This window comes from Colletotrichum spaethianum (assembly GCF_022836535.1).
Source record: "Colletotrichum spaethianum MAFF 239500 DNA, contig15, whole genome shotgun sequence".
Taxonomy (NCBI): domain Eukaryota; kingdom Fungi; phylum Ascomycota; class Sordariomycetes; order Glomerellales; family Glomerellaceae; genus Colletotrichum; species Colletotrichum spaethianum.
Window position 1 is genome coordinate 858,649 of NW_026054785.1, and position 25,100 is coordinate 883,748.

Below are 25,100 nucleotides of genomic sequence, written 5' to 3' on the forward strand. Positions count from 1 at the left end.
ACGATGTCATTCGTCTAATGATGTACTGAGGAGGAAAAACTGGAGCGCCTGGGACATGGGCAAATATACTTTTATGCGAGCGTGTAGGATATCCAAAACAGGTACCGCGGTGCCTGGTTTAATACAGTCACGGCTCGACAGGATCTTTTTTACCATTGGCATGAGGCTCTTTTGTGTTCGTCACAATCACATGGCGTTGGGCCTCACTGGCAGCAGCTATTCTGCTTCATGACACGGACCGTAAAGAGAGGTCACTATTGTTTTTAGAGGTGTCTTTGTTTGTTTCGCTGAATTCAACTTTTTTTTGTTTACTTGCTTCGTCCCAACTGCGGGTTGTGTTCTGTGATTTCTCTTGATATCAGCTTGGCGTCGTTGGTATTGGACACGCTGTGGTCTTAACCGGTGCCTCGGTGATCTGGGCGTCTTGCTCCCCTGCTCTTGCCCAACGCTTGGCAGGACTCAAGATTGTCTTGACCGAACCCCTCGGCCCCTCTTTCCTGGCCATTTAGAGCACTATTCGTGACGGCGAACAAGGAGATCTTGTACACGTCTTGTGGCGCATGATCTCTTGATCAGTTCTTGGCGATGGAGATCGTTACGAGCGAGCGACGTCCTCGGGGGCATTAGTAAAGCGGAGGGAACGAGGTGTAGTTCTCGGGTAAAGACGTCGCAAACGGAATATAGGCGCCGGCCGAGGTTTATTCGTTGTCTCTGTTGCAGCCCAAGCACACTGAATTTTCCTTCAGAGCTGCGTGCCGTGCTGGGTGTTGCGGTACTTTGAAAGATCGAGCGCGTGTGTATGAAGACGTCGGTGTCTATTGACGGTGGGGGGGCTTTGTTTCTCAGCAACTCGTTCTGCTTTCCTTGAGGAATCTCATGGGGACTACGAAGTCCATGAGGAGGAAGAGAAAGAATAGATTGCCTACGCAGCTTGAATACCAGATGTCGTTTATGGGTTGCCCTTACTTAGAACCTACTCGGGAGTATAGCATGGTTTCAAGCACTTGATGGGATGCCTTTGGCAAGCTGTGGTGGACATCCGAGCAGCGGCTCCGTAGGTTGAGCCGAAAGTGCCATTGTAGGTGTTAGTGAGACTCCAATTTTCAATTATTGAAACGTTTTTATGGGAAAGACTACACAGATAACAGCAAAGTTACAACTGAACTGTTGGAAACATGGTGGCATGTAGTTCGATTTATTTGCGGAACATGCGCTAGGTTTGTGACCACACGCCGGGGTTACTGGCATATCTGCCGATCCGGGCCCACTGAAAGCGGCGTTTCGGAGCGCTGCACCGCCATGGAACAGTCGTTCGGGACCTTGGTGGACTCCGACTGAGCCTGTTAACTCAACCACCCTGCTTCCCACGCAACCCCGCATACCACGCAGCCCCAAACCCCCATCAATATCACCATACCCATCAACAACATCCATTATTCCTCATCCCTACCACCTACCCAGATGCAACTTTCTGCTTCACTAGATAATTCAGATCCACTGGATTCACTTGTGCTACTCTCTGCTTCGCCAGCAGCAATTTGCGCCCGTCGGATATCCTCGATATTAGCGAACGTCGTGTTAGGGTCCGTCTGGACCCTTTTTCTCCTGCCTTGTTGCTGACTATCCGTCTGGGCCTGGAATGCCTGGGCCTGACGCTCTAGGACTGTCAGTCTATAGGCCTGTTGGTCCTAGCCTTTTTGGACCTTTCTAAATAGGTGGCGTTGGGTGTAGATTTCTCGGGTATTTTGTGTAAGCTGGTTGAATAGGTGCAGCTGACGCTGAAGATCAGCAGACTTACGCGGGGTTGACCATGGGATTATAGATACAGCTTCATCCCACTGCTGACTTCCTGACTGCCCAGTTGTCTGGCCGTCTAGCTGTCTGGCTGGCTGGCTGGCTGATGCCTTAGACACGAAAGGGCTAGATAGAGGTTGCGCTACATCAACTGGCCATAACCCAGTGTGTTTCTAGCCGCTTTTAATAACCTAGATAGTCAAGGCGTCTAGACGTACCCTTCTATAATAGTCTATAAAGTTCCTCTTACCTGTTACAGTTGAATCGCTTTGTATATCTAGGTACCCTAGATACTTCCTATAGGCTACCTTAAGAGGTCAGAATACTGACTGATCTAGAGGCTGGAGGACGTGTGATGTGTGCGGCGGCAGAAACAGGAGGTGTATGTGGTTCTAGAAGCATCGCCATAGAAAGTCTGTTGTTGTATGGCTGTGATGGGCGTCTAGAACTAGTAGTCTAGTATCTGAAGGGTCCTCTGGGATAGTCTAAAAGATAAAGACCTTTTCTAGCCATTCTAGGGCATTCTGATCAGTTGTCTAGCCGTTCTCTATTGCTATGAATTTCCAGCTAGCATAGGGTTAAAGATCTAGAGGAAACTACTATTGCTAGACTAACTTGCCCTTATATATAACAAGAGGCAGAAGTGCGCGTCCTCTGGCAGAGACATACTTGATCAGAGATACCCATGCCCGCGATCTAGGCTGTTTTTTCTGGATATACTTGGTCTCTGAGGATCCTAGTACTAGCCCATTGCTTCCTTTGCCCTCAAGGATACTAGTCTCATCCATGTTCCATCTATTAGCTAGCTTGATGGGCAGGATTGCTAGTAAATCAAGGTAATGAAACCATTCTTGGATAATGTTAGCAGTTGCCCCATTAATTCGCTTAGCGTTAATTGCCCTGTATCGCTAAGTTCTGATAAATAGGTTTCTGCAAAGAAATCGCTATATCCACTTCCTCCCAAGTGGTCGCTGCCCATCGCCCAGCATGCGCTCAGCCAGCCCTTTAACTTGCTAATAGCAAAACGCAGAGCCTAGGGCAGCCTACTTAGATATCTACTTAGCAAGTAGACCTTCCTGGTTCTAAGATAACTGCTATAGTCTACCAAAGGCAGTATTTTTAGACTAGGTACCATAGAGACGTTGTCGTATAGTCGCCTCTGGGATGCCCTATTTGCGACCTGCCCTGCAGATACTAAGCCCATCAACAATATCCCAAAGTGCCCACTATAGCTCATATTCACTATACTGCTTCATCTTATAGTAAAAAAGATATCCTCAAAAAATGGCGTTGTTTAGGGTAAAATAGAAGATGTTGTGATAGTTAGAAAAGAGGAGTAGGTTTTATGGTGACGCGTTGTTGGGCTGCGTGGTATGCGGGGTTGCGTGGGAAGCAGGGTGGTTGAGTTAAGCCAGTATATGCCTACCGATGCACTGTAGTTGACTTCAAACATGGCACCGAATACAACTATGGAGGACATTGTAAAGTAGTTCTCGTTCCAAACCTTAATTGGCAGTTGTTAGATCCATTGATTCAGAAGACACGTGCTTTAAACAATGGGGAAATGGCGTTTGTTCAAGCGCACGACGGCTTTGTTGCAGATATCGTATGCTGAACCATACTAATTGCAAATAACCAAAGCACTAGTTTTGCTTGTCCGGCTATGTCTTGTGACAAAGCACTTGGACGAATCAAAGCTGAGCGAACTCTATACTATGTTGCCGGAATCAAGATGCAGTTTTTAAGCTTAATTACAGCCACTGCAGTTCAGGTGCCGTCCGATCCGTCGCTGCCGGAAGATCACACGACCAGGGTGAGCGAAGAGTGGATTGAGCAAGGCATCTCTACAGGATTTGGTATCGAACAAACAGACATGTTAACAAGAAGATGGCCACCGTTCCTACGTGGTGAATCCGGGACTTTTGATGCATGATGAATTGCTAGGCGTGTTCACCTTGAGTGAATAAGGATTCGGCGACTATAAGCTAACATTAGCTATGCTACATAGTTTGGACCATGTTAAAGTCACCTCACCCTTGCCGTACTTATCACCTTGGCGGAAGAATCTCAACAATAGGATGACTGTACAGCATTCCACCACTACGTTCGTACAGTAGAGGTCACCCCCAATTCGGGAGCCAAATAACGCCTCGTCCAGTCAAGAAGATCAAGAAGAAGGAAACGATTGAAAAATTGTTCTAAAATGGGGGGGGGAGGAGGGTGTTCCCCATTTCTTCACTACTTTTTGTATCAAACCTCTCTCGCCGAGTTCCATCATACAGCCTTGTGCATCTCCATACATTCCACGATTGTGGCGATGAAACGCCACCGATCCTGGCACTCGGGTGACAAAAATCAGCGCCGGGATTTGTATGGTAAAGGCATAGAAAGCGGCGCTGACTTTTGTCACCCGAGTGCCCGGGCTTGTCAGAGGCTTCAACCACACTAGTTTCCACGCGACGTTTGTCTGCATATGCAATAGCAGCCATATGCTGCCTCGTCTGAGATGGTGGCCAGGCTAAATAATGTTGCATCATATAAGGGCTGACACCCTAAATTGGACTCAGCCTGACCCTAATTTACTTTTTCCACGCTAGATTGCCAGACCATCTGTTGTAGAATAAGGAAAACTCTTCATTCGTTCTGCGCATCGTTTGCAGTGGCTCAAACTACCCTCGAACTTGTCTCAATTTTAATTTCGCCCGCGGAAGCACTGTGGCGTATCTCCACGAGCCTTAGCTTCAACATAACGCCCTATGCTATTCTTTCCCACACCTGGGAAGACAAGGAGGTGACATTCCAGGACTGGCAAGACCTTGTACTTGGGTCAAACAATGCTGCCTTTGCCAAGATCAATGAAGCTTGCCAGAAAGCCTTTGACCATGGACATAGGTGGCTATGGGTTGACACCATCTGCATCGACAAGACGAGCTCGTCTGAGCTACCCGAGGCAATCAACTCTATGTTTGCATGGTACCCCAAGTCTCAGGAATGCTATGCATATCTCTCAGACATCCCCACGCCTCAAACAGACAGTGATGTCTTGTCAGATCAGTTTGCAGTCAGTCGCTGGTTTACTCGGGGATAGACGCTTCAAGAACTCCTTGCTCCAAAACGAGTCATATTTTATGCAGCAGATTGGTCAAGAATCGGAAATAGGGAAGAGTCCAAGACCGACAAGATAGCTCGATCTGGCATCGATCGCAGCTACTTGACTTTGGAAGAACCTATTGAGCGCGCCAGCGTGGCGAAGTAGATGTCGTGGGCCTCCAAAAGAACTACAACAAGGGAGGAGGATATCGCATACTGCATACTAGGTATTTTTGATATCAACATGCCTTTTCTGTACGCGGAAGGAAGGAAAGCTTTCACCCGGAAGAGATCGTCAAGGTGTTAAACGACATAGCAATTTTTTGCTGGCCATGGAACAAATCGGTTCCTTCATTCTGGACAAGTCTACTTTCTCTTTCTCCGAAGACGTTCTAAGAGTGCGCTAACGTCTATTCGAAACCCGGATTCGACTATGAAGACGACTATGACGCAGTGACCTACCACATTACCAACGCAGGTCTGTCTATTCGACTGCAAGCCCTCATCACCATGGCGGGGTACATTATTGTGTTGGACTCTTCGCATTTGTCATGCCCTGGCAAATACTTCAGGGTACCTTTGATTCCAGTTCTCGGGCAGAAGACGCAATGTTTTCTTGATATTGCACGGCAGCCAGCGAACCCCATCTTTCTTGACGAATTCAAAACGAGTTCATCAAAGCCACAAAAAATCATTGTTCAACGAAGACGAGATGAACCCAATTTGACGTTCATGTTTAGCCTGACCTAGAAATTTCTCCGGTCTACTTCGAAAGGCAAATTCTTTCTTGGAGTTTTCCCAATTTTTCCGTCAGGTATGGAGCCACTAAGAGACGCTTGGGTGTCAGGAGTGATGGAGGCATTTCATGGCGTCAACATTTATGGTTAGACTTCGACAACCGCGAAAGAGAAGATACCGGGGCAGCTGCGACCGAAACATTCATTGGAGGCTCCGCAAACAACGCAGCCCAGGCCACTAGTTAGTTGGCTGTCAAGGTAGAAAAGGATGGATCTGTGCTGGGTTGGAGCTGTCGAATTCTACGCAGAAATAAGGGACTCGCTTCTGCCGAGGTCAAGAGGAGAATGATTCCCTTTATACAACAGAAAGAAAACAACTCGGAGATTTTTATACACGGCGAGTCGGAACTCGAGATCGAATTCGGAGAGTTCGGAGATGGGTTTGGAGACGCGCAGGTTCGGGTGCTTTGGGTCACCAGCAAGTCCACAGAATACAACAATTCTGAGCAAAGTTTGTTATAAGACTGATGATACAGATTCACGAGTACTAAATTGCGCTTACAATCCATGTCAAAGCAACCTATCGGTTTAGTAAACGAGCCGTCATAGGCTGTTGATCATTCCATTCATCACTGACTAGCCACTGGGAATTCGTGGAAGAATGAGAAAGGCTCTTTTGGGATGCTTTACACTTTTCTGTTTCAAACTCCCTGCTTGCTTCAAGCTGGACAGAATATTGCTGTTTGTGATCACCGCCTGCGAGAAGAAAATCCCAGTCCTATCCTTCGAGCGTCCTCTGAAATGAATGGCAGGATACCAGATTTAGACTTGGGTTCAGCGCAGGCGGGAGTATGAGGAAGCAAGACGAAGTCAAATAACGACCGAGTTCATTGTGTTTGGTTTGTGTCACCCACACCAAGTTGGATAATTTCGGATACCGAAGAAAAAGAAACAAAAGAGATAGTTTTCAGAATTACGACCAACGTACGGTATACTGTAAATGAAACCAAGCTGCGGTATGTAATACTAGATTTTTCTCGTGAGTCTGCGATCTATTTCAACATGGATGTCCTTCATGAGCGCTGATCCGACCCCTCAAGCAACTTGGATCAACACGCAAGCCCACATAGAACTATTCGATAGATGAATTCCTCCAATACCAAGAGCTTGGCAGTCTCGGATGTTTCTTTAGTGGGTAAGACACGCCGAAGTCTGTCGTTTCGGCTGAGGAAACTCCGTCGACAGCGTGGAAGGCCGTATCCAGTGAGCCATCGATCAGCCCAAAATCATGGCACAGGAGCAGCTGTCACCAAACAGGGTATGCAAACAGTTCTTGGAACTAGGCGATTGTAGAGCCCTTGGAGCTTATTCAGTACACCAATCCCTCTGAAACGGGATCCGGTCTCTGATGATAATTCCAGAGGAGGGTAATTATGTGGGCGATGTCTGATATTTACTTGCAAGAATGAGAAAGCCTTGCGACGCACAACGGGGCATTCGCCCAGACCCCAAACCAGGAGATAGAATATTATCAGAAGATTATGGGACAGTGTAGCGGATGTTTCTTCAGGGATGGTAGCTATGTTTCTTAAGAATACATAGATTTGCGCTTAGTGAGTCAATGATCACGGACGACAAAATGCTGGGCTTGAGGAGCAAATAAGGACTCAGAAGTAAGGAGCAGAAAAGCAAAGCAAACGCCGATATAGCTGTTGCGGTCTTTATGGCTCGTCGATTCTTCAAGTGGCTATTTGTGACTATTGGGAGAGAAAAAAAACCATAGCTTGAATGGTTTCTGACCGTGTTTGCTATTGATAGGGTTATGGGACGATTCAACTTACTATGCTGTGCTACCCGAGACGACATCTTGACGAGTAGAATGTTTGCTTCTTAAAAGTTTGCAACAAGGCAATCGTCGAAACAGTCTAGATCAGCTGGCCACCGCCGCCATCCTCAGAACGATGACACCTGACACTGCTGCGGAAGCTGGAAAGCTTCAAGGGCTTTGGTTCGTCGATTTCGACGTCAAGGTACGTAACTAGCTCTCTGTTGATGATCCTCCCTCGGCTGCAGCAGTCGTCCCCTGTTCGACCCAGCGCCGGCCGAGCGGCGCAGCCATGCAGCCCTATTCTTTTGGCCCTTCTCACGTCGTATTGTCGCTCGCCCAGTGACACGTCGACTGACAAGAAGGAAAGATGGTCAGACGAGTATGGAATCACAATGAGTCCTAGGCGGTCATTGTACGCTTTGGGCTTGGTTTGCGAACCTGTCGTGAATCCATTGGGATGGAGGGGCAAACAGCCACCGGAGATGCAGACTACCAAGAACCGACGGCGTGGCACGGCGGCCAAGATGGGAGCCTGTCCAACTTATTGGAGATCTTGTCGTTGAAATTAGCTTCAGGTCTCGTGCGCTTGGATGCAGAATGAGTGACTGACGCCCAATGGCACGTCGTAGAAGGGTCAAAGTTGCCGAGGTTCGACAAGAGAGAGGGGGTTGGAGGATGTTTCTGCTTGGTCTGGACTGGGCTTTGATGTTCGACTACGTTAGTCTGGCATGTAGTCAACGATGTGCGACGGATGTTGGTCATGCAGAAGAGGGTGGCGGCGTGTGTGCATCCTAACAACCCCATGGGCTTGTAGCAAGGAGAGGAGAATGTGGTGCATGATCTGTACATGGTGTGTGGCGGTGCCAATGCTTCTTGGTTTGTTATCAACGGCAACACGCCGAGGTCGTTGGCATGCAGGGCGAATCAAGGAGGGAACACCAATCATCTAAACATTAAGGGACCATGTCTGGGTTTGTTTCCCCGACGCCAAATGCAAGGGAGAGTGAAGACAGTGTCTGAACCGCAGTCACGGTAGTGAAATCTTGCACTTTTCTGAGTTGAGGTGCACTAGGATGCATGAGACAGCTGTAGACAAAGATCGCTGCGTCGGGGACGGGGAAGGGTCCGGGAAACGAATGGTGGTTCATCTGAAGCATCTCGCCGCAATGCGGTTGGGGAATGCCATGGTCTGGTTTCGATGCATTCGAAGACTGTTGACGGAGAGCTACACGTTGAAAGGGTTGCGCGAGGCTTCGCCAAGATTGACGGAGGCATCTTGGCATCCGGTGGCGGGCAATGCTCTCTGTGATACCTAGACGTAGTACGGGTTGTACGAAAGTGTATTTCTGGCTCAGCTTCGACTGACTGAGCCTAATGAGGTCTCGGGGCTCCATTCGAACAACACCCCGGGACACAATTCATGAAGCGCGTGAGTGAGAGAAGACAGGAACTTTGTTCCAACTAGTCTAGTGCGCCAAACCGTATTCCAATTTGCATCGCGTGTCTTGGTCGTCAAGAGTTAACGTCCATTCCCCAACCGTTTCTGTGCTCTCTGGCTCTTCTCTTCATTCTAGCCATGTCAAGTCTCGGCAAATCAGTCGCAACTAGCAAATGCATTGCTGTGCCTCAATGCCCATGTCGGTGCCCGCATCGGGTTGACATGCGATGGGACACGCTCCACATGGTTATGTCACTTCTGCAAGATGTTCTCCCGCTTGTGTCATTGAATGTGAAGAAGAGGCAAATCATTGCCCGGTGATTATTCCGTGGCCCTGCCTGCACTCTCGTCCGCCCCCTACTGCTCCGTCGATCCTCTGCCGCCTTCGCACCTCACCTCTCAACCTATCTCTTGCCTGCTTGTACTGCCACTGTCCCCGGCCGTACATCATCAGAGTAGGTAACGGACAACAAAAAGTTTCCAGTGTCACTCCCATATTCCCCAGCAATGCCCTTCCACCCTAGCACATTCTCGGGTCTCATCGCGTGGGCGTGCATGCCTTAGTCTCAGCTTCACGTCTAGAGCCGAAACGGACAATCCGCCGGCAGACGGGCCAATCGCATAACCGCCAAGTCCCTCCGTCGCAAAGTACCGAGTCGAATTGAACCGAACCATGATCAGATTTGACCAACTTACTTTGAATTCACTGATCCGTATCCTGTCATCTGAGTAGCCATGCGCCTTGTCCCCCCTTTCCCCGGCTTTCTTCCCACTAGGGACGGCGCCTCCTCCTCACCACCCACACGGGCGCCACGGAGGCCGGGATGGGGAGGAGGCTCCATACCCTCCACACACACCCCATATCGTGCGTTTTACCCCGCAGTCAGAGCCTGGGACGAACCCACCCTAGGCTTTCATACCCCGGATTAAACACTGGTCTGCGTTTGCTAGGCTAGGTGGGTGTGGTAGTTGAGGAATGGGCAGTGAGTGCCACCCAGGTGTTGGGACACTGGATATGGGCTGAGGTGTAGGAAATTGCCAATTGGTATCCGGGAACGCTGGGCGTTTGCCGCTGTCTTTCCTTCTCTATATCCCTGTAACTCAATTAGATTGTCTCTGCCGTATAGTTTCCCTGGTAGCAATGTTAACACTTGCTTGTCCCGTTACGCGGTGTCGAAATGTCTTGCCTCTGATGGCTAGAGGGAATCCCATGGCTGCATGTCCCACGCTCCCACACACACAACTCGATATCCCGATCCCAATGCGGCGCTACGGCCATTCCCTTAATCGTAGAGTACTGTTTTCTTGTTAACAGGCTTCTTCCTGGGTTCCTTACCGCCACCCTCGGTATCTTCTCGTCTTGTTTCGAGTTTGATTGGTTCCCCCGCAGCAACTGAGAGCAGCACCGGGGGTGGTTCCCCTCCCCATCCGGGGCGGGGATGTTTGCCAACCTGTACCAGCTAGACCTCTTTTCGTGTGTTTTTTTCTGGAGAAATGGGGGAAAGGAGGACGCCGGCTGTTTGGATGGCCTCAAGACCCGGTCAGTCTTGGCTTTGGCCCTTGTGCGAGTGTGTCTCGTCTCTCAAAGGTTAGGGGCCCGAGGCGGGGAAGAAGGGGTTGTCATGTTCGTGGAGCAACTGGACCGGGGGCTGGATGCCGAACAGATACAAAAGGGTTGTGTGAGTATCGCTATCGAAGATCATCGTACCATCCGATAGTTCTCTCAGGATCTCCGCTTCTTGAATAGAAAACCTTCAGGCTTCCCCCCTTCTCGAGTCTCCTACCTGTGTCTGCTTGTTCCACATCCTTATTCGAACGGCATTCCTGTGTCTGTGTGACCCAAAGGCCCAGACCCTCCGACCAACCAAGCCCCCTCACTCCCTTGGCCGAACTCTGAAGTGACGCACATCTTGCAGCTTCTGTGCGTTCTTCCCCGCGGCGACCCTATTTCTGGACAGCAGTCCCTCGGCTTGCGCATCCGTTGTCGAATTCTCCGACTGTTGGACGGCTCAGAAACCTCAACCACGATCGCCGCCATCATGGACCGACCAGCCCAGGACCCCGAGAAGGCCGGCTTTGAGCACGCTGACGAAGTCGGAAGCACCTCGCTCAATGGCTCCCATGATATTGATATCGATGCCGGGTTTACGCCTGAGGAGCAGCGCAAGATCATCCGCCGCATTGATCGCAGACTTGTCGTGACTGTTGGCGCTATGTATTGCGTCTCGCTGATGGACCGGACGAACTTGTCTGCAGCCGCTATTGCGGGCATGACCAAGGAGCTAGCTCTTTACATTGACAACAGATACGTGAGTGCATCCTGCTGACGCTCATTTGATAATGAAAGATGGCTGACCTGCGGTGTGAACAGAGCATTGCCTCACTCCTCTTTTTCATTCCATACATCATCTTCCAGCCGCCTTCGACCATTGTCGTCCGCAAGATTGGCCCCCGTCTTCACCTCGGCGGGCTCACCCTATTGTGGGGTGCCGTTATGATCGGTATGGGCTTCTCTCGCAAATACTCGCACTTGTATGCGTGCAGAATCCTGCTGGGTGTCCTCGAGGCCGGCTTCTTCCCCAGCTGCGTCTACCTCCTCAGCACATGGTACACTAGATGTGAGTCCTCCTTCGTCGAAACCATATTCGCTGCAGTAGACTGACCATACCAGACGAGGTCGGAAAGCGATACTCGGTCTTCTACCTCCTCGGCTGCGTGGCTTCCGCCTTTGCCGGTATCCTTGCCTACGGTCTCATGCAGATGAACGGCCAGCAAGGACTCACAGGCTGGCGCTGGATCTTCATCATCGAGGGTGTCCTGACCTGTGTCCTCGGCATGGCTGGCTACTGGCTGCTTGTCGACTTCCCCGACTCCAAACGCAAGGACTGGAGCTTCCTGGGCGAGCGTGAGCGTGCTTGGGTCGTCGCCCGCGTGAACCGCGACCGTGGCGACGCCCACATGCCCGCCTTCAACATGCGGAGGTTCCTGGGCGCCGGCGCCGACTGGAGGATCTGGGCGTACGCCATGATCTTCTTCAACACCACCACCGTCTCCTACGCGCTTGCGTACTTCCTGCCCATCATCTTGCAGGCCAACATGGGCTTCGACGTCGGTGCCGCGCAGTGTCTCGTCGCGCCGCCGTACGCCTTTGCCGGCATCGTCATGTTCGCCACCGCCTGGCTGGGTGACAAGATGAAGTTCCGCGGCCCCGTGATCCTCATCAACATGGCGTTCTGCATCGTCGGCCTGCCCATCATGGGCTTCCACTCGAGCGCCGCGGTGCGCTACTTTGGCGTGTTCTTGACGACGGCGGGCGCCAACTCCAACGTCCCCGCCGTGATGGCGTACCAGGCGAACAACATCCGCGGCCAATGGAAGAGAGCTTTCTGCAGTGCGACACTAGTATCGTTCGGTGGTATCGGTGGTATTGCCGGTAGCTTGCTCTTCCGTGAGCAGGACAAGCCTCACTACCGCCCGGGCATGTATGCCTGCATCGCCTGCAGCTTGTTGACCGTTGTCTTGGTTGGCTTGTTGACTCTTGACGCCTACTCCAAGAACAAGAAGGCCGACCGGGGCGAGAAGGAACTTGAGGCTGATGATGTAAGTTTCTCACCCATGCTTCGGATGTGTGGAACGATTGCTGACTTGCATTCACAGGAGGGTGCCCAGCACGGCTTCCGGTACACCTACTAGGGATGGCTGGCTATGTGAATGCGTGCGTTGATGATTTATGAACGAGGTATGAGGGTTCCCAGAACGTTCCATGGGATTTGAAGGACGTCGAGCCACTGCCATAGCATTATATCATATCCAAGTACCAAGGCGTGTGCCGATGAATAATAATGAGCAAAAGCCTTAATACCGACATTGCGGTCACACTGGTGTTTATGTGATCCGGCACACAGCATGGAATAGTAATCGTCGAGTGATCGACCCCGGAATGCCGAGGCTTGCGACGGCAACAGACGAGCGGCGCATGGTTGGCGGCTGCGACATTCGTGTAGAGGACTGGGACATGGTCGCGCTAGGCGTTTTCGGCGATGATGGTTGGACGCCGGCGCCCCGACAGAGGGGACCAGTCCGTGTAGGCCTCGGTGCCGGAGTCGTCCGTCAGCTACCTCCGGGAGAGGTTGTGCTTGGTGGTAAGCGCTATGTTGAACGTCTTGATTTCGGTGCGCTTTGCTTGGCCGATCGATCAGTCTTCTCTTTGCCAAGAGCGTCTTATGAGCGGCGCGTCAACGCCGACGACTGTTCAGTGCGGACGCCATGCAAGTTTGTCAGACAGCCGATTGCGCCACTTGTACGTCCGCTAACAAGACCACAAGTCAACGACATGTGAGGTTCATCTCACGGAACGTGCATCAGCATGTGAATTTCCGGTATATGTCCTGGACTCATAACGCCTGCTCAGAAGCATGTCACTAAAGCTCAAGCTCGACATCATCATGATCTACCGATAAGTCACCTGGGGACTTGGTCCCTGTGTATGAGAAACAGGGTCCTACATCGACTATCGAGGCCGCATCTGACAGTACGATGATGAGCCACAAGATTACAACGTTGGCTTGGACCTCCAACGATCTCTGCAATTGCTGATTTGATAGTAAGATGGCAATAACTCACCGACGCAGTTGCGTACCTTGTGCCCATGACCTTTCGATTGGCGCAGGGTCTTGACCTTGGTTTCCGGAGGTACTGAGGACCGAGCATCTTCAATCTTAACTTTGCCCCGGTGGCTCGGGTAAAGCTTGAAAGCATTAAGGGGTTCACGGAAGTCAGGGATGTGATGGCATTGACGACACGTCCAGTCGGACCTTCCGAGATTGAGTGAACCTGTTCGTCCTTGTAGTCTCAACTCAAATTGTAGATGCTCACGGGTGTCGCTCGACTCATAGTCATGTCATGGCTTTCAAACAACAGACGATGCAGCTAGCATGCCGTTTACGGAAGCCCATTCAGGCAACTTCAACAAAGCGACAAAGTGCTTGATTGAAAAGGCGAGAAACGGGAAGTGGGCCTTGTCTTTCATGACCAGAAGACAGCCACTGGAAGTTGAAGCGTTATCGTCATGAACCGCTATCCCACCTTTGCAAGATGGTTCGATGACACCGGCGACCATCTTTATGCAGAGCTTGCCAAAGATCCAGGTATCAAGGCTATCGTAAACTCCAAAGATGGCTTGAAGGCATCTATCTTGGGGCTGTGGAAAGGGGGAAAACCCCGAGCTTGGCTCGCTTGGGCCAAGGCGCGTATTCCTCACTGAACTCGCCGTGTCACCTAGGGTAGACTTGGTACTGGAATGGAGGGAGGGCTTTCTGCTGTTTTTACTTCACTTCGATAGTTGGGGATTGCTACAAGCAAACAAAACTGGCAAGATCCTTACACAGAACGGAGGATAGATGAAAACTCTTGGCAGGGGGGAGAGGATATTAGACATTGGGGCGGTGTTCTTGGTATGCTTGACGCGTGCAGAGACGCCCAAGAGACAGACGGAACGCAGGCGGGCGACGAAAGCCGGCGAAGGTGACATGGGCAAATGACTTTTCGCTGGGCAAATCGTGGCATTTTGGCGAGCTCCATTTCATAGCTGGTGGGGCCCGCACCGCGGCAGCCAATGAAACCAGCCCCAATCCGAGTGTGCGTCAACGGGTAAGGTACGTACCTGCTCTGGTTGACGAACGGGAGAGGAAGGGACAAGGAAGAGAGGGAAGGGAGGAATAACTGCCGGGCGGGCGTTGCAGGCTGCTTCAGCGGCTCCAAGTACTCTCCCACCTAGCGTGGGCGTGCAGGTACATGGCCTCCAGGTAGTGTAGCGTAGGGAACAATCTGCTCCGGCACGTCCAGCCCGTCCTCCTTCCACATCACGACGGTCGCTTTGCGTGGTGTTCTCCCTAGCGGAGTATCTCCCCTAGCATTTTCTGCGGTATGATACCTCCTGCGTTCCACCCGCAATATGGGCGTTGCCGAAGGCTCCGGCGCTCATCACGCAGCGAAGCCACATTGCGAGGCCCGTTAGCCGTGGGTGTGTTTCTGTCTCTCCTTTCTTCTTACACGAGTCTCAATTTCTGGCAACCTCTCTTTTTCTTTATTTTCTCTTCCCTTCATCTACATCGCCCATCGCCTCCCCGACAACCCGTCTCGACCGAGAACAGAGCCTCCCGTCCCGCCCTGCGTCCAAGGTTCCCGTCCGCCGTCCCATCCCCAAAGGGATAAGCGACCACCACGACGACCACCCGACAAACTCTCAGACCCCCTGGCCGCGACCGTTCCACCCCGTCTCTCGTCCCCACGCTTCGACGCACGTAGGCATTCGCTTGCTCTACCGCCCAGCAATCCAACCGTCCCATCGTGTCGTACGGTTGCTGACCAACCCCGACTCTCCTTAACTTACCAGACACCACGACCCTCGTACGCTTCGTCCGAACCTCGCCAATTGCGTCGCTACGCCGTGACGCCGCCCCGCTCGCCAGGCTCAAGTCTGTGACACGTCTGGCTCCAGCGCCCGACAGCAGCACAGGGGAGACGCTTCTACCATTTCGAAACGCCCGTCATGGCGCGGGACACGTTTTCTACGGCCTCGTCGCCGCTGAAATCTCCCTCCTTGCTCGCTGCTGCAGCATTCATCATCACATCTCTCCCCATGGCTCTCGGTCACGAACACGGCGTCAGCCACATCCAGGAGGGCGAGACCATCTCGCAGGAACCTATAGTAAGCGACAAACGACTCCCATCGCCGACCGATGAGGCGCCGGCCAAAAAAACACGTCAAGGACACGAGACGCTGACTGCGGTCACAGGACACTATACTATGGATACACATCTTCATCATGATGCTGGCCTTCGGGGTCATCTTCCCCGTCGGCATGGTGCTGGGAGTACGTGGCCAAACCTCCCCACCCCATCACTACCTTGACGGTTTCGCGCGATTACTGACGATTTGCCCTCCCTTTTCCAGATGACGAAGAACCGCTGGCACGTTCCGACTCAAGTCCTCGGATCCGCTCTCGCCATTCTCGGCTACTTCCTCGGCCACATGCATGGCGGTCGACAGTTCCTCCCTCATAACGTTCACTCCTCTTTTGCCACCTGGCTCATGATCATTATGGCTACCCAGGTCGGTTTGGGTATCTACCTGAGGCTGCATCTTGAGAAGGGCATCAACGGTCGCATCCGCCGATTCATCAAACCCGCCCACAGCATCTTGGGCAAGGCCTCCCCCGTTCTGGCTTGGACGCAGTTCTTGTTTGGAGGCATTACCTCCTTGGGCTTCTGTCAAGCCGACCACTTCGGTCAATGCCTGGCGCATTTCATCATGGGCAGCGCTTTCATCGCTTACGGAATCATCTTGACCCTGCTGCTGCTCGTCGGACAACTCTGGATTCGTCGCAGCGGCAGGTCGCAGGAGTTCTTCGACAGCATTGTTATCGCGGCATGGGGCTGCGTCAACACCTTCACTGAGCACCGATGGGGCACGGCATGGGTCAGGAACGATTGGCAGCACACCACTATGGGTATCATCTGGTGGTGCGCCGGTCTGGTTGGTATCTGGCTCAGCCGCGACCGCGACGGCAACCCCAAGCGTAACTTCATCCCCGGCTTTGTCATCGGCGTCACTGGTTGGGCCATGTCTGCGCACCCTCAGGACCTTCCCATCAGCGCCATGACCCACAACATGTTCGGCAAGACCCTGATGGGAGTTGGTATCACTCGTGTCATTGAGGTGGCCTTTGTCGTTAAGGACGCCACGGGAGTTTCGGCTGATGGGCGCCAGACAAACAGCTGGCAGTTCATTCCTGTTTTCGTAAGTCGCCGTCACCTGCATCGCATCTTCGCATGTGCAAGCAAAAACTAACTCTTCTCAGCTTCTGTACGCGTCTGGATTCCTCTTCATGGGTGCCACCGAGGAGCAGATGGCTCTTGTCGCCAACTCTGGCCTCGACCACGTCTCTTACATTCTTATTCTGTACTCCTTCGCGTTCCTGCTCTTCCTCTTCACCATGATGCTCATCCACCTCTTCGACCGAAACGCCAACACGGACGGCAAAGTCGCCTTGGCCAACGGCGCACCGGTGCCCAACGGCCGTCCTGGAGAAAACCGTCAGGTGCGCGACGCCGAGGAGTTCGAACTCGAGGGGCTCATGAGCGATGACGAGGACGAGGCGCGCAAGGGCCTCAGGGAGGACACCGACGACGACCAAGTTCTGGGAAGTCCGAGCAGTCCCAGCACGATCGGCAAGAACAGCGACCGAGTAGCGCGGTGAGGGGGAGGCATAAGCACTTGGTTTATGGGCATTGAATGAATAGACAGGGACAGCACATCTCGCATTCAGGTTTGGCGTTTGGTTCCGGGAATGCTTACTTATTTGTAACGGGCTGGGCAGCGTCTGAAAAGAACAAGAATCTTGCATTTGCAGAGTTTTGAGAGTAACGCCGCCTTCTACCAAAGGCCTAATCTGCCGATCACGACATACACTTTACCGGGGAAGCTAAATTTTTGTCTGGTAGACAGGTGCAGTAATAGAGAAGCAATACTCGGCACGAAGCCTCGTCTAGACTTTGAAGTTCAATCCTGGTGTTCCCCTACCCCTGAGTGCAACGTTTGATCTTGATTTACCTCGGTGTGTGCCGGCCGGGCTTCGGTGTAGACAGTGGGGGGGACGAGGGGCATGTGGGACACGCCCGGACCCCCGCCGTAGCCTGCATCCCGCTAGCTCCACTAAAAAAATTCCCAGAGTGGTCGACCCTTCAATCGCATTTCGTCCTCCCGCCGCAACCCTCAACCAGTCCTCTTTCCTTTGCAACCTTCCACATCCGCCCGCTCCTCCCGAATAACCCGAAAAGGAAGAAAAGCAGACAACACAGCCAAGATGCCTTCCGTCAAGAACCCCAACGGCCCGTCCAAGAACCGCCTGGCGAACCGGGCCCTCGGCGCCAAGATGGAGCGCAGGAAGAAGTCGGAGGCGAACCGGAACAAGATTGCAAAGACGGACGCCATGCGCGGCGCGAGGCCCGGCCTGGCACCCACGAGCGGGCCCAACGCGCCCCTGAGCAAGAAGAAGGCCAAGAAGCTGGAGAAACGGATCGCGCACGCCCTGAGGCGGAAGATGGCGGCCGAGGGAGAGGTTGTCATGAAGGGTGAGCGAGCGCTTCCTCCCGGGAGGGACGAGCTGGTGGGGGGTGTGTTCCGAGGCTAACGTTTTGCAGATGTCGAGGTGGCTGAAGATGACAAGCCCGAAGGGGTCGACATGGAGACGGAGAAGATCGAATAGGCGCGGATCGAGAAGGGAGGTTGGTAGGAGAAAGAGATCGTCTGAGGTTCTTTGGCTCGGGCGTGGATATCGGGATGGTATGGTCCAAGGGGGCAGTCACGGTCATGCTTCGTAAGTTGACTCTTCATTCTCACCAGGAGTAGCCTCAAACTAACCCGCCCCAGTCTAGAGTTGCAAAACGCAGACGAACTCGGCCCCAAATACAAACGAATTGATACCCCAAAATGAATACACAATGTCCATAACTACTGATAGACACATCTCGTGAACCGCCGGTTCTAAACATTGCTCGCGGTGCTTCTAATCTCTTCTAGAGCCGTCCTCCTGCCCAAAGCCATCGTAGTGGTAGGTAGCGCAGCGTGGTGACGCTGAGGTTACTTGAACCTGAGGTTATACGGGTGTTGCGTGTGAGAACCCATCAGAGGCGACTCATCGCCCCGACGCTGTGGAAGTCCAGTCGGCCAAGAGAACTCGCTGCTGTACACGGATCCGGACCACGGGCTAGGCATCGGTGTATCTCCGTGGCCCCTGAACCGCAATTCCGGATTGTGGCATGTGATCGAGTCCTTCACCAGCCTCCTGATGTCCTCTTCTCCCATGGCCGCCCAGGCGCCCTCATCCGACGCTTCCTCCTCGATCAGGGCCTCCGCCCCAGCCTTCCGCCACTGCCGGAACAGCGTCTTGACTTGCCTCACGGCGCGGTCCTGCTGCGCCTCGCCCAGGAACGGGTTGTTGATCTCGCTCGTGGCGTCCGCCGCCTTGAAGTCGTCGCTGATCTCCGGCGTGCCCGCGAACGACGGCACGCGGCCAAAGAAGCGATCCTGCAAGATGGCCTGGCGGAGGATGCTGGTCCGGCCGAGCTCTGCGGCGATACGGCGCTCCGAGAGGCGGGATTGGCGCTCAAAGTGCGTGAGGAGCGCGTTTGTGTCAAGGCCGCGGATGATGTCGGACTTGTTGAGGCTGTGGTCGTGCCGATTGGACTTGGAGAGGTCAGGGGTGGATGAGAACGGGGACGGGGACGGGGAGAAGAGGGCACGAACGACCGAGTCGCTGATGCTGACGGTTGAAGGGGTGTTGATTGGGGTGCTGGAGGCGTGGGAGGCATGGGAATGGGAGTCTTCCCGGCGATTGTCCTTGGATGCGGAGGAGATGGAATCCCCGAAAAGGCTTCTCTTGGATTCTTCGGTGCTCCGCCTCCATCCCTCCAGCTGTTTGTTCCACTTCTCAGCATAGCGGCCTTGGCTAGACTGCGTCATGTAGTCATAGTTGGACTCGGCAGGTGACTCTGGTCGGGACAGGCCCTCGTCTCCCAGCGGACCTCCAAGGCACAGGGAAGCCAGGCCGCAGACGGTTTCGAGGGCATCCTCCCACCCGTCGAGGTAATTCCGCTGACCTGTCGTAATGGGCTCGATGGTTGAATGGGCATCGATCTCGTCTCTAAACACCTCGCAGACCTGTTGGAGGAGATAGCGAGCGAAGTCGCAGTCGCCTTCGTCTTCGGCCAACTCGATGAGTCTGCTATATACGGCATCATGGACCCTGACGGTGCGGTCGCCGGAGCTGACGGCAACGTGGCGGTTAAAGGTGAACAACGGATCGCGCCTGGTGAATGACATCTTGCTCGTCGGTTTGTTGTTTCGTAGAGGGGAATTAAGCGCGGGACAAGTTTCGTAGAGATGTTAAGGAGACACATCTGAGGTCGGGTTCTGCGTGGTGATGGGCACCTTTTAGCTGTTGAGCAAAGTTGATCGAGCCAGATGTGGCCATTGCGAGGTGTCTTCCAACCATTCTGGTTTCTTCGAAGACGTTCTGAATCATGCAAGGCCATGAAGCTGTGACGTGTTTGATTGTTCTATCTGCGAGCCGGCCTTGAAAGGCCACATTGATGCGTGATGCATCAGGTCTGCACCACAAAGCCGCACACCTCGTAGGATGAGGGGCGATATATGACAGCTCGAGGCTTCCCACTCTGAGTTCTACTGACCTAGAGAGATACAAAGGCCCATGGCGAATTTCTTTACCAATATGGAAGAGGCCGTGCACATCGCAGTCCCAGAGACCAGTCTCCGTGAGAATCATCTATGATCCAAAGTTTTGCCCTGCTCCTGTCCTGTCCTTTCTTATCAACACCTATGGACAAAGTATATGGACAAAGAAAGCTAAGTCTACGTTCGACTGGTTCAAGTAAAATGGAGATACGGAGCAGTATCAGAGAAGGTTGGCGACGCTCTTCGATACACATTCCATCAACGAAGAAGCGAAGCCATCGTCACATCCCCCAAGGTATCTTCGCCCCAGGCATCTTCGCCCCAAGGCCCAACCCCCGGTCCTTTGAAGATCTTACCACCCTTCCAAACCCAGCCGATATTGTCAACTTGTTGCAATACCTTGACATCTTCCACCGGATTCTCCAGCAGTCCAATGACATCCGCCTCATACCCGACCTTCAATTGCCCCGTCTTCGGCGCCTGTGCACCCACGCTCAGCGGCCCGTTCGCCGTCGCCGCCTTGATCGCCTCTAGGTTGCTCATCCCAGCCTTGACAGCGGACTCCAGCTCCATCGCCATGTTGAACCCCGGCCCTGTATCCGTGCCAAGAGCAACCTGCACGCCAGACTCAATGGCCATCTTGTATGCCGTCATGTGGTTCTTCGCCACCAGTTTTGCCTTCTCCCACGTCGTAGGAGGAATTCCCTTGCCCCCCGTGCTGAGTAGCAAATCCGTGACCACACGTGTGGCAATGTAGACAATGCCTTTCTCCTTGATCAGGTCGATGCACTCGCGGTCCGCGAAGGAGACGTGTTCCACGGTCGTAACGCCCGCCTTGATGGCTGCCAGGATCCCAGGCTTGCCGTGGACGTGCGCTGCAACAACGCGGTTCTGCCTCGTCGCCTCCTCCACGATGGTTTCGAGCTCCGCCGCGCTGAATTGGGCGGTGAGCGGGTTGTCGTCGCGGGACATGACGCCGCCGGAGGCCAAGACTTTGATGCACTTTGCGCCACGCCGAATCTGCAGCCGTACTGCGCGGCGGCACTCGTCGACGCCGTCCACAATCATGCTCGCTGTTGTGCCAAAGTGACCCGGCGTGATTTGCGACACGCCGAGGTTGAGCAGGACGTCTCCCGCGGGAAGGGAGAAGATATCGCCGTGGCCACCCAGTTGGCTCAGGCACGCCCCGGAGCTGTAGACGTTGGGTCCCACGATGGTGCCATCCTCAATCGCGCGAGAGACTTCGCAGCCCAGACCCGCCACATCGCGCAGCGACGTATACCCCCGCTGCAGAGCCAACCAGCACCCGCGCGTGAGGCGGGCGCCGGAAGCGGCGGGGTGCTCGGTGATGAAGCTTTGGTACGGGTCGCCGCCCCCGCTGCCATCGGGGGATTCGCCGCCAAAGTGAGCGTGGCAATCCCATAGGCCCGGCATGAGATAAGGCACCGTGTAGGACCTGTGAGGAGAGTCGGTGTATTTCGAAGGGAGGGAGGATTGCGCCCCTACCCAGGCGATCACCTTCGAGGATATAACGAGGGCAGCATCTTTAAGCGGCTCGCCGTCACCGGGGATGAGGAGGGAAGTCTTGATGATTATGAGTGTAATCTTCTTGGTGGGTGCGATAGGAGGTTCGGGGGTGTCGGTGTAGTTTGGTCTGAAGGAGCCGCCCATTGCAGGGGAATAGATGCAGGCCGGCCTTTCAATGAGCCGTCGAGTCATTTTGTTTGTCGTCAACAGGAAGCCTAGGTTTTGAGGGTTCTTAGGTCAAGGGGTTGACGTGGCCCTTCGATTGGAATTGCAAACCTTTTATACGTCCTGGTCCTCTGCGCCGCATTGGTTTTGGCCTAAGCTTTTTCTGTCCGTTTCGTACAAGGAGTAATCCTTATTTTTTATCGGGACAACGAACCACACCGTGGGCCTGATTGGGAAGGTCGCCGTTTGTCGTCTCCGGGTCCCTTCCCGATAAGGATACATGGGGAAATACTTTGCCGCATATCCGTGCTATAGGCAACTGGACGCTATGCTGCGGGTAAGCAAGCGAGGGGCATCGCACGCTCTTGCTGACCAGAGCTTACGTCTCAGCATCCTGGATGGGACGGCTAGTGGGGCAGGTAAGAGTGAGATGGGTCCTGACAAGACTGTGGTGCTGCTAGGGATCTCGTCCTGCAAATATAGACTCGCAGTGTTTATGTAGGCTCATAAATCTCCGCTGGTACGTCAAGGCCAAACTCAGCCCCAGGATTTAGAGCTTGGTCTAGAAGCAATGTCCTACAATCCTACCGTAGGCCCTATGCGAGGCCTATTCTTGTCGATTGACAGTTGCTAAGGCCATCTGCAAGCTTTGCAATCCGAAACGCATGGTGCACCCAAGGCAGCCGCTTGACGGTGATGTGGATAAGAACGAAAGGACTGGTTTGGGCAGAATGATCATCAAATGCATGACAGACCTTTTTGAACTGTAACGAAAGTGAGCTACGTACGGAACAAATACATATCTCTTGCAGCGCCATTGTCCAGCCGCTTGGCTCCCTGTTGGCCAGACGCTATCTCAAATGGACAATCGGTCTCTAAAGACTTAAATGATTCTTGACTTCACTTACTCTACATGTTTCATACTTTCAGTAGATAGAGTACCAAACATTGAGTGAAGAAATATGGTGGCTTTCCTTCACCGATGGCTCATGATTATCAAAGTTTGTGGTAAAGAGACTTCAGCCACACAAGATGCGACTTTACTGGGGCAGCGGAAAAGGGTATCGTGATTTTACGGTATTCTAAAAGATATCTTGTGACAGTGATGACTATCTACAAGATACTCCTCTGTTTCAAATTTACCACAGCTTCCAGTATGTTTAATATGAGGCTAGACGGGCCCCAGATGAGTCAAACTTACACAAGACCGCCCCGAGTACTCAAGATGGCCACTGAAGAACGAGAAGTCTTAGAGTTGTGTCACTGATCATCCCGAAACTTACCATGCATGTTTGATCGCAGCTTTGTATATCTATTGCGTGTTCGATCGGTTATAGTCAGACGTAAGACTTTAAAATTGGAAGTGACTTCATCTATCAAAGATATATATCTAACACGAAGGTTGACTAGTGTAGGCCAATTTACCATAGACCAATCGACTTCGCAGATGACGACCGGTCTCGTAAAACGAGGTTGTCTGGGAAGGCGTTCAGCTGTGGCGAGATAGTGAATAGTAGCTCCACGTTGCTCTGCAATAGTGGCCGTAATGATAAAGCTAAAGAGCAATCTAGTCTGCAGTACCTACGGGGTTGCCAAGGGGTCGAATCCAGTCAGTGGAGAGAACCTTGACGGTTCAAAGTGAAGAACCTATACTTTTCGAAATTGTAGACTTTTCAATTTTGCATGAAGCATTTCAAAAAGTTGGGAATAACGCAACCGCTTCCGTTGGCAGAGACAGGAAGCCAAACTGCGCCCACAGCCTTGGGCTTTCTGGGCGTTGGCTTCACACAACATGATGGTTCAAAGATACAGGCTGAGAGAAAGAACTGCATTGCTAATCATGTGTCTTGGGATCCTGCTGGTCTCATAAAAAGCTGTCTCAAAGGTATTAGCGGAGTTATTGCGGGACTATTGGGTGCCATTTTAGCCCGCAGACCCGGCCACTTCTCACTCCCAGTGTTATAACTAGGCAGCATTCATGGCATCTACATATGATTGGATGCCTCTCAAACATCATTCAAATACTAAACATGACGAGGCATAATAGAGCATTCTAGGAAATCCTGACTTGGGTCAATGTGATAAAGATCTAGGTAACGGTACCTACAGAAATAGCTATCTCGACCGACATGCCGTCCCAGCATGTTCTGACTACGTGAGCTCTCGAATCAGGACGCAACAGAAGCGCAGAACACCAATCGAGCAGTCGAGCATAAATTTTACCCCAAACAACATTTTCTAGGCCTAGAAGCTGGCATTCTTTGGCTGTGGCTGGGCCTGCGCGATCGTAAGACAGTTGCATGACCGTGATGGGAACGGTGATTAAGAGTGCATAGCCCCGTCGACAACTGGTGTTAGGAAAGTGACCGAAACGCTTGTTGGAATTCGTCAACAGGGGCCAGATGAGGCTACAGTAGCGACAGCTGAGACAGAGCTGGAGCTGAGTAACACCTTGCATATACCCAGATACAAGGCGTTCTTCGCGCAGTGTAATGAGAACGGTCGCGAGTAACCAAGCATACCCCTTTTCTTTACGGATTGAGATTATTACGAATTTGTTTTTGGCACCACGCTCCCTCATACCACGCACACGCAGCATGACGGCAGGGAAGAGGTGCAAGGGTTTTCTGTATCAGCAGCAGAGCCGGTCACTTTGCCGCCCGGACATCCGCTTATCGAGCCCGTGCATGAGTTATTATACCTCGGTGGCGTTGGCGTTCCGCCATTAACCGCGAATGCCGTCAATCAATAACATTACGAGCGGTGCAAGTACACAAACAGCACACAGAACGGGTGCCACGGCTGAACGCCATGCATACCTGAAGCATGTCATACATGGCCGCATAGCGGGGCATAGCTTGCTCGAGGCAGATAGGCCGAGACGCCTTCTCATTTGATATCGAAATACGAGTATAAAATGTCAAGTAATTCCAAATCTTTGCGCTTCATCGAGAGCAACGGGCAGTCAACAGTATTGAGCCACATGGTCTTTTCTAAAGTTGGGCCGATTGAAGTTGGTTCATAGCATCAGCCATAGTGTAGGCTGTATTTTGGGTAGCTTTGGCCTCCAGCTAAAACACCTTACTTCGGATATCCACAACATCTAAGCTACCTAGGTATAAGAACAGCAACTCCCCTTGATTTTGCCTAGAAAATCTTCCAACTTACAAACTTTGACTATAACTATAATTGCTTTATAGTTACGAGAGGTTAACGGGTGCTGACGATCAGCGGTGCTTTTAACTGCTAGTGGCTACAATATTA

The 25,100-nt window shown here is 52.5% G+C and overlaps 6 protein-coding genes across 6 annotated transcripts; 4 read left to right on the top strand and 2 right to left on the bottom strand.

The window, feature by feature from the left end:
- Window positions 1–10,926: 10,926 nt before the first annotated feature.
- On the top strand, window positions 10,927–12,580 carry ColSpa_06489 (putative transporter; the record flags this gene model as incomplete). Its single annotated transcript, XM_049272701.1, has 4 exons — window positions 10,927–11,196; window positions 11,304–11,505; window positions 11,559–12,487; window positions 12,545–12,580. The coding sequence occupies 4 exons, from the start codon at window positions 10,927–10,929 to the stop codon at window positions 12,578–12,580; spliced, it is 1,437 nt and encodes a 478-aa protein (XP_049128658.1).
- A 247-nt stretch (window positions 12,581–12,827) lies between these two features.
- Window positions 12,828–13,347, top strand: ColSpa_06490 (uncharacterized protein; the record flags this gene model as incomplete). The annotated part of the gene is made up of 2 exons (XM_049272702.1): window positions 12,828–13,187; window positions 13,315–13,347. 2 exons carry the CDS (start codon window positions 12,828–12,830, stop codon window positions 13,345–13,347), a joined length of 393 nt encoding a protein of 130 aa, XP_049128659.1.
- Window positions 13,348–15,437: 2,090 nt separating this feature from the next.
- Window positions 15,438–17,148, top strand: ColSpa_06491 (protein YTP1; the record flags this gene model as incomplete). Its single annotated transcript, XM_049272703.1, has 4 exons — window positions 15,438–15,596; window positions 15,685–15,762; window positions 15,843–16,688; window positions 16,750–17,148. The coding sequence occupies 4 exons, from the start codon at window positions 15,438–15,440 to the stop codon at window positions 17,146–17,148; spliced, it is 1,482 nt and encodes a 493-aa protein (XP_049128660.1).
- A 606-nt stretch (window positions 17,149–17,754) lies between these two features.
- ColSpa_06492 (uncharacterized protein) lies at window positions 17,755–18,156 on the top strand (the record flags this gene model as incomplete). The annotated part of the gene is made up of 2 exons (XM_049272704.1): window positions 17,755–18,064; window positions 18,092–18,156. The coding sequence occupies 2 exons, from the start codon at window positions 17,755–17,757 to the stop codon at window positions 18,154–18,156; spliced, it is 375 nt and encodes a 124-aa protein (XP_049128661.1).
- Window positions 18,157–18,530: 374 nt separating this feature from the next.
- ColSpa_06493 (uncharacterized protein) lies at window positions 18,531–19,772 on the bottom strand (the record flags this gene model as incomplete). The annotated part of the gene is made up of 1 exon (XM_049272705.1): window positions 18,531–19,772. The coding sequence occupies one exon, from the start codon at window positions 19,770–19,772 to the stop codon at window positions 18,531–18,533; it is 1,242 nt and encodes a 413-aa protein (XP_049128662.1).
- Window positions 19,773–20,402: 630 nt separating this feature from the next.
- On the bottom strand, window positions 20,403–21,815 carry ColSpa_06494 (uncharacterized protein; the record flags this gene model as incomplete). The annotated part of the gene is made up of 1 exon (XM_049272706.1): window positions 20,403–21,815. The coding sequence occupies one exon, from the start codon at window positions 21,813–21,815 to the stop codon at window positions 20,403–20,405; it is 1,413 nt and encodes a 470-aa protein (XP_049128663.1).
- Window positions 21,816–25,100: the final 3,285 nt, after the last annotated feature.